The following is a 19576-nucleotide window of genomic DNA, read 5'->3' as shown; positions in this document are numbered from 1 at the left end:
TACCCATCTCCTGCGGTCTCGGTGTGCTGCCTTGCCCGGGTGCCGCCGTGCTGGCGGGACTGGGCCGGTATCGGCATGTGTCGTGCTTTCCCGGGAGGCCGCCGGGGCGCGGCGCCCACCGCGGCCTTGGCACTCCGGTCCCGGGGCCGGAGGGTAAGCGGCGGTGGCCTGGAGGAGCGTGTCCCCCTCTTTGGCTCGGCTCTGTGTGCTCCTGTGGGCCGGGGTCCGTGCCCCTACCCCTCCCTCCGTGTCTTGTGCTCCGTGGGCTGCCTGCATGGGGTGTTTGGGGCGGAGCGGACAGGACGGGAGAGCCTTTCCTCCGTAGGGGAGCAGCCGCACCTCTCGGAGAACCTGCTTGTACCTGCCGCTGCCCGGCAGCCAGGGCCACGTTTTGCTGGGAAAACCCTTATTTTGCCCAGTTGCTGCCCCGCGGAGAACACCAAATAGAGGAATCGGGACTTTTTTTTTGTTTTGTTTTGTTATTTATTTTCTTTATTTTTTTTTTTTTTCCTCCCCCTGTCACTTAATGTGGGTTTAAGGGGATCATATTTGATGCAATCAAGGCTCCAAGAATAGCATTGTCCACGTTTTCTAGCATATGCCGAATGCTCAGAGCGGCTTTTGCATGTACGCTGTGCACGGGCGGATGTAGAGATGCTACTTTCCAGGGTGGGCAACGGGTGTTCCCCGCGGCTGCATGCGACGAAGCTGGCTTTTCCGGGAAGCCCCTCGATGCTGGTGACAGGAGATAGCCGAGTCTGATTTGGGACAGTCTGGGCAGTGGTAGCTCCGACTGAAATTGGTATGCAATGCCCTAACCGGGAGGAATTGGCTTTCTTCAGTTGCAGGAAAGTATGAACCTGTGTAATTTGCAGTTGTGGAAGACAGCAAGTCTGAGCTTATTCTTCATTAACTGGCAAACTGCTCCCTTTGTGTTTACGTGGTAATGTACCTAGAGAATGTTGCATATACAATAAAGTGCTTCTTCATGCTGCTAAATAAAGCTGTAACCAGTTTGTAATTTAACTTGAATTGTGCCAGAAATATTTTGTTAATAGTGGAAGCCAGGCTCCAGTCTGACAATCTCAGTTTTCCAAAATTCTTCCTAAATTCAAGTTTTTCTATTTAAAATGCTACTTCTGTTTATTTTAAGAGTTATTCAGTCTCGTTCTGTCAGTGCCTTTCCTATGGTTTCACTGGTTTCTCACTTCACACTCCATTTCTGGACGGGGAGAAGTCTGTGCCTATCAATATGGAAACACCATCCTTCTGTTCTTTTAAAACATGACCAAAAGTTAGGCTTACTGCTTTAAATGATTGAATTAAATATATCCTTACTGAGCAGCCATTTAAAAAATGGAATTGAGTGATGCCCTTGTAAAAAGGCTTCAGCTACATTAAAGTTAGAAGTCAGAGATTGACTATTGAAGGCTTGTGCAGTTTTCAGCTGTTACTTGTCTCAGAAAATGAGTATTTGGAGTGGAATTGTCGTGAGCATCGGGCAGCCTCATTAATCTCTGCAGATGTAGTACCATTACTGGCATACCTCTTACCTCTGGGGCACACAGCTATCTTCAATTTCCAGACACAAATTTTATCTTCTATCAAATCCTGGTTCTGCAGTGTGGCTGTTGAGCAGTGCTGTGCTGTTTATTGGGTGCCAGCCTGCCTTAAATTTCTAGTAAATGTATGAGGGAGAGATGCCTCCTAGCTCAGAGAAAGGAGAGAGAATTACTTGAGGTATTTTTCCTTTGGTAGAACAATTTTAAGGATTCTGGGAGGCAGTTTACTGACTTTTTGATGCATGTGCTCCATTTACCTAAAGAACCATTATGCAGCTGTGGTGAAATTACTTTTTATGATGCTTATATTTTCTTCTGTTTTGTTCTCTGCAATCCAGACTCTGTTAATCTAGGCTGTGAATTTTATAGCTGGATTAGAGCCTGAAGGCCTATTAGTATGTAGACGTGGTCAGTTCTGTTGTCCTAGAGCTGGTCTGAAGAGAGGTTCTCTTGGTTCAGAATATCACAGAGTGTTCTTTTTTTGTTTTCCCTTCTGGATCAGGTCTTGAATCAAAGGGTGAAGGTTTCTCTTCACGGTGCATGGACGGAAAGCCAATGCGCAGGTAAGATATGGAAAAGAATAGTCCTTCTCTTCTACAAATGTGATAAACTGTGGTTTCATAAATGCCTAGACCATAAAGTGTTGGTTTTCTTTTTGTGGCTAGGAGAATCAGAGTATAAAACATTAATCTTTAGTCATTCCTTAAATGTATTTAGTTTTTAGTATTTGCAAGACCAGATGTTTTTAGGTGAGTAGGCTCTTAGGAAGACTACAGAAGAGAAGTTAAAATTCTCCATCCACTCTCCCTGCTTCCCCCGTTTACTAGCATGTTTAAAACCCAATATTTAATTACTTAGGTATTCAAATAGTGTATAACAAACTGCCAGGGAATAAATTTAAGCTTAATTTCTAAGGGGCATTAATTTTCCCTTAACTGAAGGAGTTTAGTCCCGTGGATGTGATGAGGTCTTGGGTGAAAAGGAGGTTTCTTTTTCTAATAGTGGTTGCCAGCTGCCTCGGCTCTAATGAGCTGACGATGCAGCTGAAGTTTAATTCAGGGGAGTTCTTGCTGTGGTTCTGTCAGAAACATCTATTATGTGGAGGAAAAAATTGTCACAGTAATTCAGCACGTTGACAGGTTGGCAAACAGGATTGTCTGCAAGTTCTGGTTGCTTTGCACTATCTGATGGTAATCCCATGGCAAAACTTAGCAGGAAATATATTTCTGTAGGTGATACTGGCTATGTGGAAGCAAAGTTTCCTGAAGTCCTGTGCCTCCAAGTGAAGTATAGAGAACTCCTGTCAACTCAGGCTTAGTCTGTCCTCTTTCTTTAGGATGTTGAAAGTAGGAAAACTTTATTATGGATGGTTCTGTAAACACTCGTGTAAGAAAAGAGAAGGAATTGTAATGTAGAGTATTTCTAGCTACAACATTTGAAGCTACCATTAGCCTGGGTTCTGTTTTGTGGAAGGAGGTAAGAAATAAATAGTTATTTAAACCCCTGAGGAGTGACACTATGTTGTTTAATTAAATGAACCCCTCAAGCGCAACAGAAAAAGCCTGTGCTGCTGCTTCAGCTCAGCTAATGAGTAAACCTTGGGATGTGATACAGGCATCGCTGGGGCTCTGTATTGTTCAATATTTTTGCCAAGATAAGGAATGTGGTTTAGGCAATGAGGAGCTGGATGTGAATTTTACAGTGGGTTGTTCATTCTCCAAGATGGATTAAGCAGCAGAGGAGCTCTCTTCCACTGAAGTATTCTGCAACGGAGACTGTTTAAATCTTAACCAATGCAAACCCACAGCTTTTCAAGTTCATATGATGTACCACACCTACCCAAATGGTTTTACAGAATGATGTGAAATTGGTGACTAGCTTGGCATCCCTTCTTGTTTTCCATTTTTTGGTGTTCCTAATAGAAAAATTGAGGCTGTAAATTTGGCTGCTGCTCTCTGCGTATTGCACTGAGGCAGAGGATGAAAGTGCTGAAGTTCTTTTGTGGGCTTGTGGCCTTGGTCTCGCTGTCACTGAAGTTCTGTCTGCCACTGGTGGCAACAGCACGGGCCTCAAGATGTAGAGATTTTTCTGTTGTGGTGCTGATCCTGGCACTTGAGGCTTTTATGCTTTTGTAACTTTATTTGGATAGTGGGTGCAGACCAGACCTTTCAGTACCTCCCTCCCTCTCTGGTTGTAGCCAGGAAGGGGTTGCTCTCTTCTCCCAGACAACCAGCAACAGAATAAGGGGACACAGTCTCAAGCTGTGCCCAGGGAGGCACCATCCCTGAAGGTGTTCAGGAGGGCATTGGACGTGGCACTTGGTGCCATGGTTTAGTTGTCATGAGGTCTGTGGTGACAGGTTGGACTTGATGATCTTTGAGGTCTCTTCCAACCTTGGTGATTCTGTGATAGAGCATGGGTAATGTATCTGACATATTTTCATGGCTTTACTTTTGGTCTAACTGTTCAACTGATGTCTGCACCTGGATGTACTATATTGCTGCAGTCTAGCCTGATGAGCCTGGCTCTGTTTTGAGCTGTGGACTTCAGTTCTTGAATATGGTTTCATGTTTTAAGGGCTTCTGCGTGGATTGTTAAACATTATTCCTACTGCATGTTTTAGCAGAGAATGATTAGAGGTTCCTGATTGGATTTCAACCTCAGATCTTCCTGAAGTCCAGCTAAGCAGATGGCAGAGTACTCCCTTTTATCCTTTTCCTCAGGGCTAACACCACACATAAACGTTCTGTTAGGTATAGCGAGAGGAGGGGAGAGAGTCTTGGTCTGTACTGAATCAGTAAACATGGTGAGTTGGTATCAAATGTGTGCAGCATTCAGGAGTGGGAAGTACAATTTGAACAGAAAAAGCATTGCAGCTATTCCTGTCAAGATTATAGTAGAGAAAAGGCATTGATGTTCAAACAGGATTTAACTCAGGTTAGAAATGCAGATTGTTCGGGGCAGCCTGTTCTTTCTTACTGTCAGGGAGCAGCAAGAGAACATTGTCTTGTTGAAGGTAAAAGCAAGGCAGAGGGGACCTCTCCAGTTTCCTGGAGTTCCACAGTACCTGAGCAAGGAGAGCAGAGCAGATCTGATGATCAGGGTCAGTCAAGATCTGATACTCATCAGGCAAGTGTGTAGTGATGAAGGGCTAGGGTCAAGCCAGGAAGCCAACTCAGAAGGTCAGTATCCGTGGGATACAAGGTCAGGTGCAGAAGTGCCTTTCAACATATTTCAGGCCAGGCATGAGGTCTAGAGCAGCTACCAGGCAAGGTGGGGAGGTGCTCCCAGCTCTTTTTCACCCACCTCTTTTTTCTGGCAGCGTGATCCCAGGTTACAGCAGTGTCATATCAGAGTTGGCTTCAAGCGCAGGCAGCTGAACCCCACTGAGGAGGAGATGCTGTGGATTCTGAAGGGGATGTGCCTGGGTTACTTGCATGCATGTGTGAAGTTAACCAATTGTCTGGACATAGCTCTTGCCCAAAACAAAGTGCAAAAGGCTTAGGAAGGTTTGGAATACTTCAGTGATGACCTCATCTTGTAGAGCACGGATATCCTCATTCTTGATGAAAGAGTTTTCTGGGCTTGACTGGTCAGGGAAAGTCAAACTAAACAGTGTGAATAGTGACACAGACACCAGATTCCTCTTGTTCTTTTGAGTTACTGCAGTCAGATTTATCTGCTTGTTTGAATAACTTGACCACAATGACAGGATGTAACTAAGCCTTACAGTCTAGGTAAGGAGAGGTATCAGTGGTATTTTTACTAATAATCAGACTTTTAGCTAACTAATTCCTAGAGCATTGGTTGCTACAATAAAGCAATTTCTGTTCACGTAGTTGGCAGTGTCGTGGTGTCACTTCTGTTGCTGAAGGTGCCAAGATACTTGTTCCAAAAGGTTTTTTTATGAGTATTGGAAATATTTTTTGTGTTACATTCAAAGGTAGCCATTGACAGAAATCTCTGCCTCTTTGGTTTGAGATTTCATTTGCTGCTGAAATCTGAGAGATCCGTATATGATTTTGGATTTCAGTCAGTGTTTTAATCTGTCTGGTTCTGTTTCATATGCCTCTAGGTCACCATATTGTTTTCTGTTGAATGGTGTTAAAGCTTCCCTGTAATCTCATGTTAAAATATACATTATCTTAAAGAAAGGCAAGCCACTCTGCCTTGAAAGCTGTGGAGCCTCTATGACAGTGTTAGATTTTGATGTTGGAAGACGCTGCTACAAGCTCTAAAGATGGGTGTCTCATAGATGCCTGTGTTAATGAATGAAGTTTTGGGAACTGGCATAGCTGCATATAATGGAGGCAGAGCAGCCTATTTATTTAGCTGACTGTTGGTGTTGCAGCCTGCCTGCCTGTGTTCCCCTTTGTACTTTTCAGCAGTGTGCTATAAAAACTGATCCTTTGTCAGCCCTTTCTTAATCCCATTGTATTTGCTGATTTCCCCAGCCCTGCATTTTGATGGAAGCTAATCCCAGAATATCTGCATAGCTGAGTGTGAATCTTTTATCCTTGCATACACATTTCCTCTCTGATCCTCAACCCTTCTTAATCACCCCAAGTATTCAGGAGCAGCTCTTAGCTTTGTGAGTGGAGACTGGGGGGAGGCAGCTAGCCTGCCATATGAGAATCAAGTGCTGCCTTCTGTCTTTCACACCTCTGAGCTACTGACTCATCATTTTGTTCTTTATGCATATATATGCATGATGCACACACAATGCAGTTATGCTAGTCTCCTTGTGGAGACACATGCCATCAGACACAGTGTCCTTTTTATTCACTGTTCTGTGCCAGTGTATAGCAGCAGCCCACAGTGCATCAAGCATCTGGTTTAATCCACTATGGAAATTCCTGAGCCCGTAGATCACTACCTCCTGGGTTACCCAAAGATAAGTTATGGATGAATCAAGAGTGCTAATTTGATTATCACTCTTTTCCCCATTCATTCAGTTCTCCTTAATCATTAACCAGCACTTTCTCTGCAGGAGGAAGGAGACAATGCAACACAGGCACTCGGCAGTACGCTGATGTGAACAAGGCAGGAATGCCTCCAGTTTGTACTAACCAGTCTCCTTCTAAAGTCATGTTCAACAGAGTCTCCTTTGGGCAGAAAACTCCTGTCTTGGGTGGGAAGGAATAGGACTATTGCCTAAACCTAATCACGTAGCATAAAATGGTCAATCCCATCGCTCTGTGGCTGGTGGGATTGACTGACAAGGTGCCCTGTATTCCTTACTCTAGTGTTTCTGTACTTGGAATCTGTGCCAGTCTAGAAAGCTCTCTGAGATCTGATTTAGGTCTGTTTTTAGTGTGGGTTCTCTTTGAGGAAAGCCTATAGGTGTAATGGGGGGGGTTCTGCTTTCCAAAAGGAGGCCCTGTCCTGGATATAGACCATCTCTTGTGGGCTGTAGTTATGTAAAATGTGGGGTTTTTCTTTATTTAAAGAGTACTTTTTCTCTGCTTAAAAGCTTTGACTGACAGCCTAGTCAAGACAAACCGTCCAAAGTTATTACAGTAGCATGTGTCTTAATAGGGCTTTTATTTTCCCCTTTTTTCCTCCTGAGGTTGGTTTGACATAGCTTGAAATCCCTAATGCATAATAAAATCCATTTGGCTTGCTCAGAAAGAGCTAAACTCTACAGGGGGATTTTTGTCACCACCTTTCTCCATCTCTTGGTAGAGGGATTAAATTACCTACCCTCTGGCCTTAGTTGCTAAGGACTATGGAAGTAAGCCAATTAGGTAAATTAATCTTCAGCCAAGGTTTTTTGGGGTTTTTGTAGGGGTACCATTAAGCCCAGCTTGTGTATGCTGCTGTGAGGGGAGCTTATCTGCATTGTTCAGGAGGAACTTGGCAGAGCTTTGAAAATGGCTGTCAAACCCCACAGGGTGAATTTGGGTTGGGAGGGACAAGAGTGGGTGGAGGAGAGCAAGAGGCAGTGTAACTGCTGAAGGATTTGTCAGAGGTGTCAGAAAAGGAGAACGGTGATGGATGTAAGAAAGATGGAGTAGGGATAAAAAATGGAAAAAAGGAGGCACTGAAGGTGCAGAGCCTGAACAGGAGCAAGTGGCAGAACCCAGAAGGGAGACTCAGCTGGATCTGTGTAACTAAGATAAGAAGAGGTAATGGTCTGAAACATCTGAATACGATGATCAAGGAGAGGATGTGGAAAGAATGGGAAAACAGCCTAAGATGCAAGTGAATGATTCTGACTGCTGCAAGGAGACTGCTTTCCCTGTGGTTAGAAAGTGCATTTGACAGAATAATGAGAGGAGAAGATGGGAGCTGGTTTTGGTTTGGCTTGTTTAATTCTTCCCTTCAAATGTGATGCAAAATACTTTGAGCAGTGGCATAGCAAAGTTAGATTTATTTTTACCTGATTTTGACCATATTAGGAGTTAGTGGCAGGTCACAAATGCTAGTGTACCAGGGAAGCTGGTAATGGGTTTTTATCAGTGATGTGGATGAGGGGGTTGAGTGTACCCTCAGTAAGTTTGCAGATGACACAAAGCTAAGACGAAGTGTTGATCTTCTTGAGGGTAGGGAGGCTTTACAAAGGGACCTGAGTAGATCAAATTAATGGCCTGACGCCTGTTGTATGAGATTGAACAAGACCAAGTGCCAGGTGCTGCACTTGGGTCACAACAACTCCATGAACACTTCAGGCTTGGGGAAGAGTGGCTGGAAAGCTGTCCAGAAGAGAGACCTGAGAGTGTTGATCAACAGCTGGCTGAAGATGAGCCAGAAGTGTGCCTAGATGGCCAAGAAGGCCAACAGCATCCTGGCCTGTATCAGCAACAGTGTGACCAGCACTACCAGGGCAGTGATTGTGCCCCTGTACTCAGCACTGGCGAGGCCTTGAATACTGGGTTCAGTTTTGGGCCTCTCGCTGCAAGAAAGACATTGAGGTGCTGGAGTGGGTCCAGAGAAGGGCAATGAAGCTGGTGAAGGGTCTACAGAACAAGTAGAGTGAGGAGTGGCTGAGGGAACTGGAGTTGTTTTAGTCTGGAGAAAAGGAAGCTGAGGGAGACCTTCTGGGTGCTTCCAATGCCCTGGAAGGAGCTTGTAGTGAGGTGGGAGCTGGTCTCTTCTCCCAGCTAACAGAAGAAATGGCCTCAATTTGTACCATGGGAGGTTTAGGTTGGATATCAGAAGAAACATCTTCACTGAAAGGATTCTCAAACACTGGAACAGGCTCTCCAGGGAGCTGGTTGAATTCTTATCCCAGGGGGTGTTTAACACCTGCAGAGATGTGATGCTGATGGACATGGTTTAGCACCAGACTTGGTAGAGATTTGGTCTTAATTTTTTTTGCTAACCAAAATGATCCTGTGAGTTTTGTGTTGAGTCTTTCAGTACATCTCCAGCACCCAGTGCACTCCCTGGGTGATTTGCAACCATTGGTACACTCCTATTTGGCTCAGTATACTTTCATTGCTCCAAGTGATGGTTTTCCTTTGAATTGGGAAGAGGCGATAGTTTCCTCTGCTTGCCTTATTTTCATGGTAGTTGATAGGTCACTGGTGCTGATAGTTCTTTACTAATAATCATGCACATGAGGTGTGGCAGAAATCCAGGTATGCTGGTGGCATGCAAAGTGATGCCTCAGTTTTGCATGCTCATCTGCTTATTTAGTCTGATTGTTGAAAAAGGAGTTGAGATCAATTCTTGTTTAGCACTAATTCCAGTCATAATGTGATCCTGAAGCTTGGGGTGTAGGCAGATGTGTCTGAAGTGAGGTACAAGATCTTGGTTCACCCCTGCAGGAGGGCTTGGGGCAATTCTGTGCTCCTGTTCTCAGTTAGTAGCATACATGGGGTGAAGTGTTGTCTATTGGCTTTGTCCAGCTGCTCTGCAGAGGCACGTTGCACTTAAGCTGTGACAGAGCTGACATCTGCTCAGGGATGTGTGGGATCAAGGAAAGGTACCTGATGGTTGTAAAGGAAGAGAGTAGACAGCTAGAACATTGCATGTGGAACTGGGAAGTTAGTATCATACTATCAGTCAGGGTTGGAAGGGACCACAAGGATCATCTAGTTCCAACCCCCCTGCCATGGGCAGGGACACCCCACACTAGATCAGGCTGGCCAGAGCCTCATCCAGCCTGGTCTTAAACACCTCCAGGGATGGGGCCTCAACCACCTCCCTGGACAACCCATTCCAGGGCTTCACCACTCTCATGGTGACGAACTTCCTCCTCACATCCAGCCTGAATCTCCCCACCTCCAGCTTCATTCCATTCCCCCTAGTCCTATCACTACCTGAGATGCTGAGAAGTCCTTCCCCAGCCTTCCTGTAGGCCCCCTTCAGATACTGGAAGGCCACAATTAGGTCACCTCGGAGCCTTCTCTTCTCCAGACTGAACAGCCCCAACTCCTTCAGTCTGTCCTCATAGGAGAGGTGCTCCAGCCCTCTGATCATCCTCATGGACCTTCTTTGGACACGTTCCAGCACCTCCATATCCCTCTTGTAATAGGGGCTCCAGAACTGGAGGCAGTACTCCAGGTGGGGATGCAGTACTCCAGGTGGGTTTTTCCTATGGTTTTCCTACTCGCTGCCAGAAACTTGGCTTATATATTCTCAGGTTGTTCCTCATCACTAAATCTATAATCTTATTTTCTTCCTTTTTTAGTAGTCTGATAGTCATGGATACTTGGATTGTTCTGACTTGTTCCTGATTTGCTCTGATAACCCCACCTGTCCCCTGCAGTTCTTAGTCTGCTGTTCTTAGGAAAGATTAACCTCCTTCTGAAACATGTCAGGGAAGGTAGATTGAGTCAGAAGCCTCCATAATTAAAATAACGGAGGAGGTGCTGCTGAAAAGTGTATTTTGTGAACCTGAAAGATACTCATGGTATGCTGCAGGCTATTTGAAGTTACTGAGCTCTGTGTGACAGTTTAATGTGTTCAGATATCGCAGTGTTGAGCAACCCTATCAGAAATGTAGGTAAAAGGACAGAGAAGCTGGAATTCTGTGCAGCATAAATCTACCTCTAGCTCCATCAAAGAAAACTCAAGTGGCAAGGGGCAGGTCAGCACCACCTTTCTGCTTTTGAGTCACTCTCTGAAATGGGGATAATGCTTCTCAATCTCACGAGGCTATTATGAGGTTCAGCTAATAAATGTGTATATGCAGTTGGGTATTAGAGTGATGTGTCACAGAAAGCATATAAAAATAGGTATAAATACAAGCCTGCTGCAGGTTAACATTTGTTTACTTCTGAGTACACTGGTTTGAGGCAGATTCCTCTTGCATGTGATCCTGTGCTGGTTTCCACCTTCCAGCACGGAGCTGCGGGCACTGCTGGTTTTACGCTCGTGACCGGTGCGAGCCCCAGAGCTCTGGCTGACAGCTGCTGGTAGATAAGTTGATGATGATCCTATCCTATGGCTTCCTCCGCTGCAGGTGTACCAGCACTCGACCAGGAGAGACCGGAATGGACGTGACCAGCCGCTGCACACTGGGAGATCCTAACAAGCTGCCAGAAGGGGTGCCGCAGCCTGCTCGCATGCCCTACATCTCTGACAAGCACCCTCGACAAACCCTGGAGGTCATCAATCTCCTGCGGAAGCACCGGGAGTTGTGCGATGTGGTGCTGGTAGTGGGCGCCAAGAAGATCTACGCCCACAGGGTGATTCTATCGGCCTGCAGCCCTTACTTCCGAGCCATGTTCACAGGGGAGCTGGCAGAGTCTCGGCAGACAGAAGTAGTGATCAGAGACATCGACGAAAGGGCCATGGAACTGCTGATTGACTTTGCCTACACCTCTCAGATCACTGTGGAAGAGGGAAATGTCCAGACCTTGTTGCCAGCTGCTTGCCTTCTCCAGCTGGCTGAGATCCAGGAGGCCTGCTGTGAGTTCCTTAAGAGACAGTTGGACCCTTCCAATTGCCTGGGAATCCGAGCTTTTGCTGACACTCACTCGTGCCGTGAACTGCTGAGGATTGCTGACAAGTTCACGCAGCATAACTTCCAGGAGGTAAGAAGCTAATGTGCCAGAGTCATGGTCTAAACGTGCTTTGAGCAGCGCTCATTTTGAGCTTCTTTCCAAATCCTGCCTGTGTATTTGAAGTGTGCCTAACAGTGATGGGTGCCAGCTGTCAGGTGGGGAGGGAAGAGGTACTTGTAGGACTGTGTTGTATTGTTGGTTTGTGTTGTTATGTTCCATAGCATAGTTGTGTGGTGAGTGCTACCTTGAAGCAAGGCCACAGGTGTGGTTGGAGTTTGGCATTGAATCTGACCTGGCTGCATGGTGGTGTGACATTCCACTTCCCTTTCAGAAATGTGGTGGATTCTACATGATTGGAGGGGGGGCAGGTGTTAAAATAAGGACAATACATCAGTAGAACCAAAAACATTGATGTTGAGTTTAAGGATTGAGAATTAAGAAAGAGTGTTTGGAGGAGCATAAAGCTGCTGCTGTGGTATCTTCAACTCCCTTGCTGTAGCAGTACTAGGATTTGCATCTATTATTCAGCAGCAGTTGTTTGAAATGTATAATTTTGTAGATGACCTTTATAAACTCAAGTCTTTCTTTCTTTTTTTGTGAATTCTGCCTAGATGATTTGGAGGGGAGGAGAAAAATTGCTGGCAACTGGTTCAGGGAAGGATCAGCATAATAATTAAGGATTCTGTGAGCAGTGGTCTGAGAAGAATAGGTCTTAACTGTTAACACCCAGGTGCGGAAAGGAGGCCAGTGCTTAAGTGGTGTCTTTTCCTGAGCCCTTGTGGGAAGGGCCAGAATTTGTGTGTGTTTTGGAAGCAGCTGCTCTTTAGGAGTGTGCTTGCTGTGAAAGTCTGTGCCCCTCCTAAAGAGATGTCTCTTCCTCTTCCAGAAACACTCTCTTCCATCCCTTGGAACACGTAGCCCTGCTGTGGAGCAGCCTCCTCTTTCCACCCCCCTCCCAGGTAGATCCTTTCCAGGGAGTAACTCCAGAATTGGCTCCTGATGCTAATTTAGTTTCCCCAGAGGAACAGCAGTATTTATAAGTGCTGTGATTGATTGCAGCTTGCTGACATTTTTTTTCCCTGCAGGGAACAGGTAGGAATTCTATTAATTTCAGTCAGGCAGTATTCAAGGAAAATAAGAGCAGAAGCAAACACAATTCAGCTCGACTGTTGGACACATTAAAGACAACGTTTGGCATCTTAACTGTAGGCACAGCATCAGTTTACTCTACAAGTTGCAATTAAATACATCTTTCCTAGCCATAAAGACTAGAAAATAGAATCTGCTGCTTGAGAGCTTGTGTTTTGATGTGTTCTCAGAAGCCTTCTATCTTAGCTGACCATTTCACGTGCTCTTTGTTTGCTCTGCATTTCTTCTGCATGTTTTTGGGGAGGAGCAGTATGGTAACCAGATGGTCGTTTATTTTCAATGCTTGGCCATTTTAATGGTTAGCTCTGTGCTCTTTTTTGTTATTACATGAGTAGGACATGCTTGCAAACCTCTAAATAACTTTTTAACAGCATAACAATTTCATTTATAAATGGTTTAGCATTAATATGTGGAGCTGGCTGTTAAGAGCTGCTCGCTGTGCATTTCTTCTCTTCTGCAGTCTCTTGAAGACAGCTTCCCAGTTTTCCTTGTTGCTGTTAAAGCACACAAAGGCAAAGCTTTTGTACTCAAGAAAGTTGTCTTCTATTTAAAGATGATGCAAATGATAATTGATTTAACTGAATTATGGCCTCTGGAAAGCAATTGCTTAGATTAGAACATCATTTCTTTGGCCTGGTCAGGTTTTGTTGTCCCTTTCAGTGCCCCAGGAGTTTTGCAGCTCTTGATCCTTAATGATCGCTGCTTTTGTTTTCGCTGTTACTCTGCAGACAATCTAGCGGTGCTGCTTGTCAGGGTTGTATGCTGTTCTGTCATTATTTTCCATCTGGAGAGTGGATTGGTAATCCCTGATGGAGGCCAGTGCCTTGGCTACTTAATCATGCTCTACTGTGGAGGCTGTGAGGTGATAATAAAACATGTACATTCCTCTGCGTTGTCTTTCCAAGCTGGTGAAGTGAAATGTGAATTTCCTGAATGGCAATGTGAAATAGAAAGCATTAGGCACCCAGCCAACCTATGCAGTCGCTTTGAATGCAGTTTGAACTGTTCCATGTCCTCTGCTGTGCTAACCTCTAGTTCTATTAATTTTTGTGTTTTGCTGCATTACATCATTACCTTGGTAAAATGTTTTTCCAAGTTTTCCATTCCCTTCAATTTAATCTGTTGCCTAAAACCCCTGGTGAATCTTGTGCTTGAAATGGTTCTATTAACAACTCTGCTGTACAAGAACAGCCTTCCTGTTTCTTTGTTTGTGTTCTGACATCTGTATGAAGGAAAAAAGAATATACTTAGGGATGAACAGCTTACCCTCTGTATGGACACAAATTGCTCTCCATATTGTGTACTCTGACCCTCTGTCTGTTTGTAAAAGCAATAGTGCACATGAATGCTGTGGAGGAATGAAGCCCATCCAATTTTTGTTTAGTAGGTCTGTCAAACAGGTCATTAATATTAGTCAGGTAATTATTAGTGTCCTGATAGTGAAGTCAAAATAAGCCAAAGCATTTCAAATAATTGGCTTACTAGGTAAGCGAACAAGTTGCATAGTTGTAATAACTTGGTTTGCAGAAGTGCTTCCAGTGCTCTGAGGTTTGGGAGCCCATGGATGCAGCCAGGTTTCCCCAGGGTGGAAGGAAAGGTCTGGATGACCACCCTCCTGAGGGTATAAACTTCCAGAGCCTCTGTTTTCAGAGTCCAAGGCTGCAGTTGCAAACTGTCAGGTAAAGTTTAGCCATAAGCTAGGCTCTGTAGAAGGGAGGGAGACTATGGAAAAATGCTGATAAAGATCTTTAGTGACCAACCCAGTTCTTGCTCAAAGGCTGAAGTGTGCGAGCTAACCTTGTTGGAGCTCTTTCTGCCTCTGAAAGCTCGCAGGATTGAAGAGCAGAGTCTGGTAACTGATCTCATTCTATTGTGTTCTTTTCTAACAATATTTTCTGTTATCAGTAATTTGGCAATTTTTGCATATTCATTTAATACTCTTAAGTAATTGCTTTAGGTACTTAAAAGGACTGCACAGCTGACCACTGTAGAGGTGATCCTATCAGAGTGCATTGTTCTTTATGCTGCAAATCATAAATAGTCAGTGGTCACAAATTATAAGGACAAGCCAATATTCAGTTATTTTCTGTCACTGAACCTCTCAAATTTCAGGCAACAAACTGCTTGTAGGGAATCCAAGCTGGCAGTTGTCAATCAAACTATTTCTGCAGTTCTCTTTGGTTCTTGGCATCTTTCCCATCTACCTGGTATCTGTGCAGAAGGCATAGTTGTGTGTGAGCTCTGTAACCTCTGAAGGCTGTCACAGGCTGCTTCACATGTATTCTGTAGTGTGAGCAGTCCTCCTGTGGCAGCTAAAGCCTCCTGAGAAACTCGGTCACTATCTTGGGTACTAAAGGAATTAATGTGTTTGCAGATTGTCAGTGGCTTGAATTTCACAAGAGATCTGTCCTTAAGGGCCTTAGGAGGCCTGATTTCCTCTTAAGTGCATCTGCACTTGTGTGTACTCTGTATATATTTAGAGTGAGTGAAAGAGGCAGGATCAAATGAGGCCATCTCCCTCTCCTGAAGTATTTTCTTTTCTGCCACAAACTGGCATTAGGAAGACTTTTGATGTTCTTTACAATGCCTCTGGTAACTTGTTTCTGAGACTACTTCTTGTGCTCTGTTTTGGATTTCTTGCAAATAGAGCCTCTCTATTCTGATACCACTTTTCAGTCAGGCATTTATCACCTGTGCAACATGTTTATTTCTGTTCTATATATTAGGCATGGCAAACAAAGAGACAGATTTTTAAAGAAGGGCTTTGTTTTTCCCTAATTTTGAGACCTGATCAGGGTGTTCTGTGGTTTAGCTCTTTAAGTGTCCTACAAAAGAAAGTAGTGTAAAATTCCTTTTTGCCTGCACCTCCATCTAAAAGTGTTTCAGTTATGTTGTTAGGGACTACATTCTGCTCTGTGCAGCAACCCCTTCGTGTGTTGATGTCAAAACTGATGGGTATTTGGCACTTAACTGGATCAGACTCTTGATACAGTCCACTTGAATTCCCTTTTGAATTGTGCTGGAGTGCTGACTGGCTCTGGTGCTTTGGCTGCTGTCCTTACTTTTCTTTTTTCCTTTCCATTTTACCAGGTAATGGAGAGTGAGGAGTTCATGCTGCTTCCTGCCAATCAGCTCATAGACATTATATCCAGTGACGAGTTAAATGTTCGCAGTGAAGAGCAGGTGTTCAATGCAGTAATGGCCTGGGTGAAATACAGCATTCAGGAGAGAAGACCTCAGCTGCCACAGGTAATCTTGAGCCACAGTAACATTTGAGACAGCTTTATCCAGAGGAGAAGTAATGAGGGCTGATACGGTGGTGCCACGGGAGTGGCACGGTTCTGAGTGCATGCAAAGCCACAGTAATTCTCTCTGACTTCTGCCTGTGTTAGGTGGCTTGCACTTTTCCCTTCACCTAGGCTGGAAGGTGCCCTGTTTAGAACCTTCAGTAGGGACTTTGTTGAATTGTTTCCAGGTAGGACTTGCCAAACTAGATCACTCCAGCAGTCTGTCCAGACAAACCTGCCTGCATTGCTTTGGGTGCTGTATAAAAACTATGGTGGATAAAAAAACCCCCGTGTCTTCATTTGCAGTGTATCTTTAAGCTTTGCTGTTTGATTTATGCCTCAGCCCTCGCAATCTTAGGCTGGAGCTTGTCAGAATGGGTTTGTTGAAGTGTAATGCTTCATCTAAGCCAAGCCATTTCACAGAGAAGTACCCATTCTGACAGAGCTGTCAGCCAGAAAGCCTCTGAAGTCTCTGGCTTTCTGATCAAAAGAAGTGAGAGTCTGCCTGCCTCAGTGTTTCTGCTTTGGAAACGGACATTAAATGCAAACTTTATTTAGCAGAAGGCTTTTGAAAGTTGTTTTAAATAGACAAAGCAAACCAGAAAAACTTGTTGTTTTCAAGATTGCTCTTAATGCTTTTATAACTGTTTGTCTTTCTAGGTCCTTCTGCCTATACTTGCTTGTGTCTCTCAATTCCAAACCATTGTGAAAGGCATATTATTTCTCACTGTTCATTTACTGCTCACTACCACTCTTTAAAGAGAGCTCAATGGCTGATAAAACTTCCAGCCAAACTAGTATTTCAGGCAGGTGTACTGACAATTTTGTAAAGGTTTTCAATTGTGACTTTGTTTTCAGCTGTTAATAGATTCAGTGGATTGTCCTGTTCCAAAACCTGAAGTTCTGCTGGATCTCTAAATGGCTGTATTGAAAAAGCAACGGCAGTGTAAGATGAGCTGCATTCAACTGAAATGCCAGGGTTCGGGTGTGGAAGCTCTTCACAGTGAGGGGGGTGAAACAATCCAAAAGGCTGGCCAGGGAAGTCATGGGTACCCCTTCCCTGGAGGTGTTCAAGACCATATTGGATGAGGTCTTGAGCAACCTGGTCTAGTGGAAGGTGTCTCTGCCCATGGCAGGGGGTCGGAACTAGATGATCTTTAAGGTCCCTTCCAACCCAACCCAGTCTACGAATCTATGACGTGACTCTGCATGTTTTGCCAGAGGAATTACTAACTCTGTGTCAAAATTTAGCTGCTGCTGTCTTCCAGCTGGCTTTTTGTTTCTTGGTTGGTTATATGTGGTTTACCACGTATGTTCTGTTCTGTGTTTCAGGTCCTGCAGCATGTCCGTCTACCGCTGCTTAGTCCCAAGTTTCTTGTGGGAACAGTGGGCTCTGATCCACTTATCAAGAGCGATGAGGAATGCCGGTAAATCCCCTCCCTGATGTACAGAATTGGATTGTGTGGTGTTTGCATCTGTTCTTTGAAATCCTGATGATCTGTCAGTGGCAAACTGGTGGTACCTCCACGTCCTCTTGCAACTGGGAGGAGAACAGATGCAAGAAAGTGTGGGGTTTTTATTTGCATAATAGTGCTGTGCCCTCGGAGGGAGTTGGTTCTTTCAAGTTCTTGGTGAGACAGCAAACCTTGAGTGCACAATTTGACTGCTGGTAAAATCCCCTTCAGTGTATTATCTCACCTAGTTTTGTTTCCCTATTCATGGCCTTTCATTACAGCTTACCTCTTGCATGGCATGCATGACCTCATTAGGGCTTAAAGTGGTTTTTTACCTGTGCAAAAAGACTGCACTTTGCTCATTGGACTCTGGGATTAGAGTCTGCTATTTCACAGATTCATAGGTTGCATTGGGTTGGAAGGGACACTCAAAGGTCATCTTGGCCAAACCACCTGCAGTGAGCGGGGACAACACCAACTAGATCAGGCTACCTGGAGTCTCATCAGCTACCACAATGATGGTGCAGGGAAACTCTCATTTCCTCCTCTTACAATATGAGTCTCACCTTCCTGCTTCTGAGTTCAGTATCATCTATCAAGCCCAACATTTTTCTTGTGCTTTGTGTGAAAAAATTAAGGGGCTAGGCTGAACTGTTCTCTTCCTGAAGGAGATTCACACTGGGGGAATTCCACATTTGTAGAGGGCAGGAGATCTTTATTCTTTTTTTGTTTTACTCAGGGGTTTGGAATGTTAGGATTAGTCCAGGTGGCAAGTCATGAAGGGATGGACAGTGTGATCTGGCCAGAGCTGATGGAGAAAATACTCATCAGAAGGGTACTATCTCCATCTATTGGTCGTGTGTGTTATGTATTTGTGTGCTTTTCAACTCCTGCTTAGGTCCTAGATAAAACAACTGATTGTTAAGTTTTAGCTTGAGGCAGACTGTGGTTTTTCTTCTCTGCATGGTAAGCCTGACAAAACTCTTGTCATAGTTTTTATCAGTCTTTAGAGCAAGCAATACCTGTTAGTAACTCTGGCCAAATATTGATCCTGGTGTGCTGCTGTCACTGTGTAAGTGACTTGTAAATAACTTAAGTATTTAGGTGACAGTCTTAAGTTTTTAACTAGAGCTATTCATGCACTTAATTATTTGTGAATACCTGAAGTGCATCACTAGTGTTGGCTGCTCTTGCCATCAGTTTTGACTTTTTTTTTCCCCCCTACTGAGGCAGGTATCAGGTGAACTGTGGGAATTAATGTTTTCCTGTCTTGCACAGGGATTTAGTGGATGAAGCTAAAAACTATCTGCTGTTACCCCAAGAGCGGCCACTGATGCAAGGACCAAGAACCAGACCACGTAAACCCATCCGCTGTGGAGAGGTACTCTTTGCAGGTATGTAGAGCTCCTGCTGGCTCAGGTCAGGAGGCTCAACTCTGGGTTTTCTGGTGGTAGTATCACAGTATAACTAAGGTTGGAAGAGACCTCAGGGGTCATTGAGTCCAACCTGTCACCACAAACCTCATGACTAGACCATGGCACCAAGTGCCACATCCAATCTCCTCTTGAACACCTCCAGGGATGGTGACTCAACCACCTCCCCGGGCAGCCCATTCCAATGACAACTGACTCAGTGAAGAACTTTCTCCTCACCTCGACCCTAAACTTCCCCTGGTGCAGCTTGAGACTGTGTCCTCTTGTTCTGGTGCTGGTTGCCTGGGAGAAGAGACCAACCTCCTCTTGGCTACAACCTCTCTTCAGGTAGTTGTAGAGGGCAATAAGGTCTCCCCTGAGCCTCCTCTTCTCCAGGCTAAACAATCCCAGCTCCCTCAGCCTCTCCTCATAGGGCTTGTGCTCAAGGCCTCTCCCCAGCCTTGTTGCCCTTCTCTGGACACGTTCAAGTGTTTCAATGTCCTTCTTAAACTGAGGGTCCCAGAACTGGACACAGCACTCAAGGTGTGGCCTAACCAGTGCAGAATATAGGGGCACAATGACTTCCCTGCTCCTGCTGGCCACACTATTCCTAATGCAGGCTAGGATGCCACTGGCCCTCTTGGCCACCTGGGCACACTGCTGGCTCATGTTTAGGCAGCTGTCAATCAGCACCCCCATGTCTCTCTCTGTTTGGCAGCTCTCCAGCCACTCTGACCCTAGCCTGTAGCTCTGCAT

The 19576-nt window shown here is 44.9% G+C and overlaps 1 protein-coding gene across 9 annotated transcripts in view; it reads left to right on the top strand.

Moving 5' to 3' along the window:
- KLHL20 (kelch like family member 20) overlaps positions 1-19576 on the top strand; it is a 29500-nt gene that overhangs the window by 258 nt on the left and 9666 nt on the right. For 2 of the 9 annotated variants that reach the window (XM_068141481.1, XM_068141483.1), the window contains exons 2-6: positions 2065-2125; positions 10975-11548; positions 15758-15916; positions 17287-17381; positions 18687-18802. In XM_068141481.1, the coding sequence (XP_067997582.1) occupies positions 2103-2125; positions 10975-11548; positions 15758-15916; positions 17287-17381; positions 18687-18802 (967 nt within the window). In that variant the 5' untranslated portion in view covers positions 2065-2102. Of the gene's footprint in view, positions 1-252; positions 2126-10974; positions 11549-15757; positions 15917-17286; positions 17382-18686; positions 18803-19576 lie in introns of those variants that run through there. The other 7 variants (XM_068141484.1, XM_068141477.1, XM_068141482.1 and 4 more) reach the window with 6 other exon arrangements.

Source organism: Melanerpes formicivorus, unplaced genomic scaffold (assembly GCF_026170545.1).
Source record: "Melanerpes formicivorus ecotype bairdi unplaced genomic scaffold, bMelFor1.0.p_v2 SCAF_7, whole genome shotgun sequence".
Lineage (NCBI taxonomy): Eukaryota > Metazoa > Chordata > Aves > Piciformes > Picidae > Melanerpes > Melanerpes formicivorus.
Note: the sequence above shows the minus strand (reverse complement) of the source record. Positions and strands in the feature narration are given on the sequence as shown.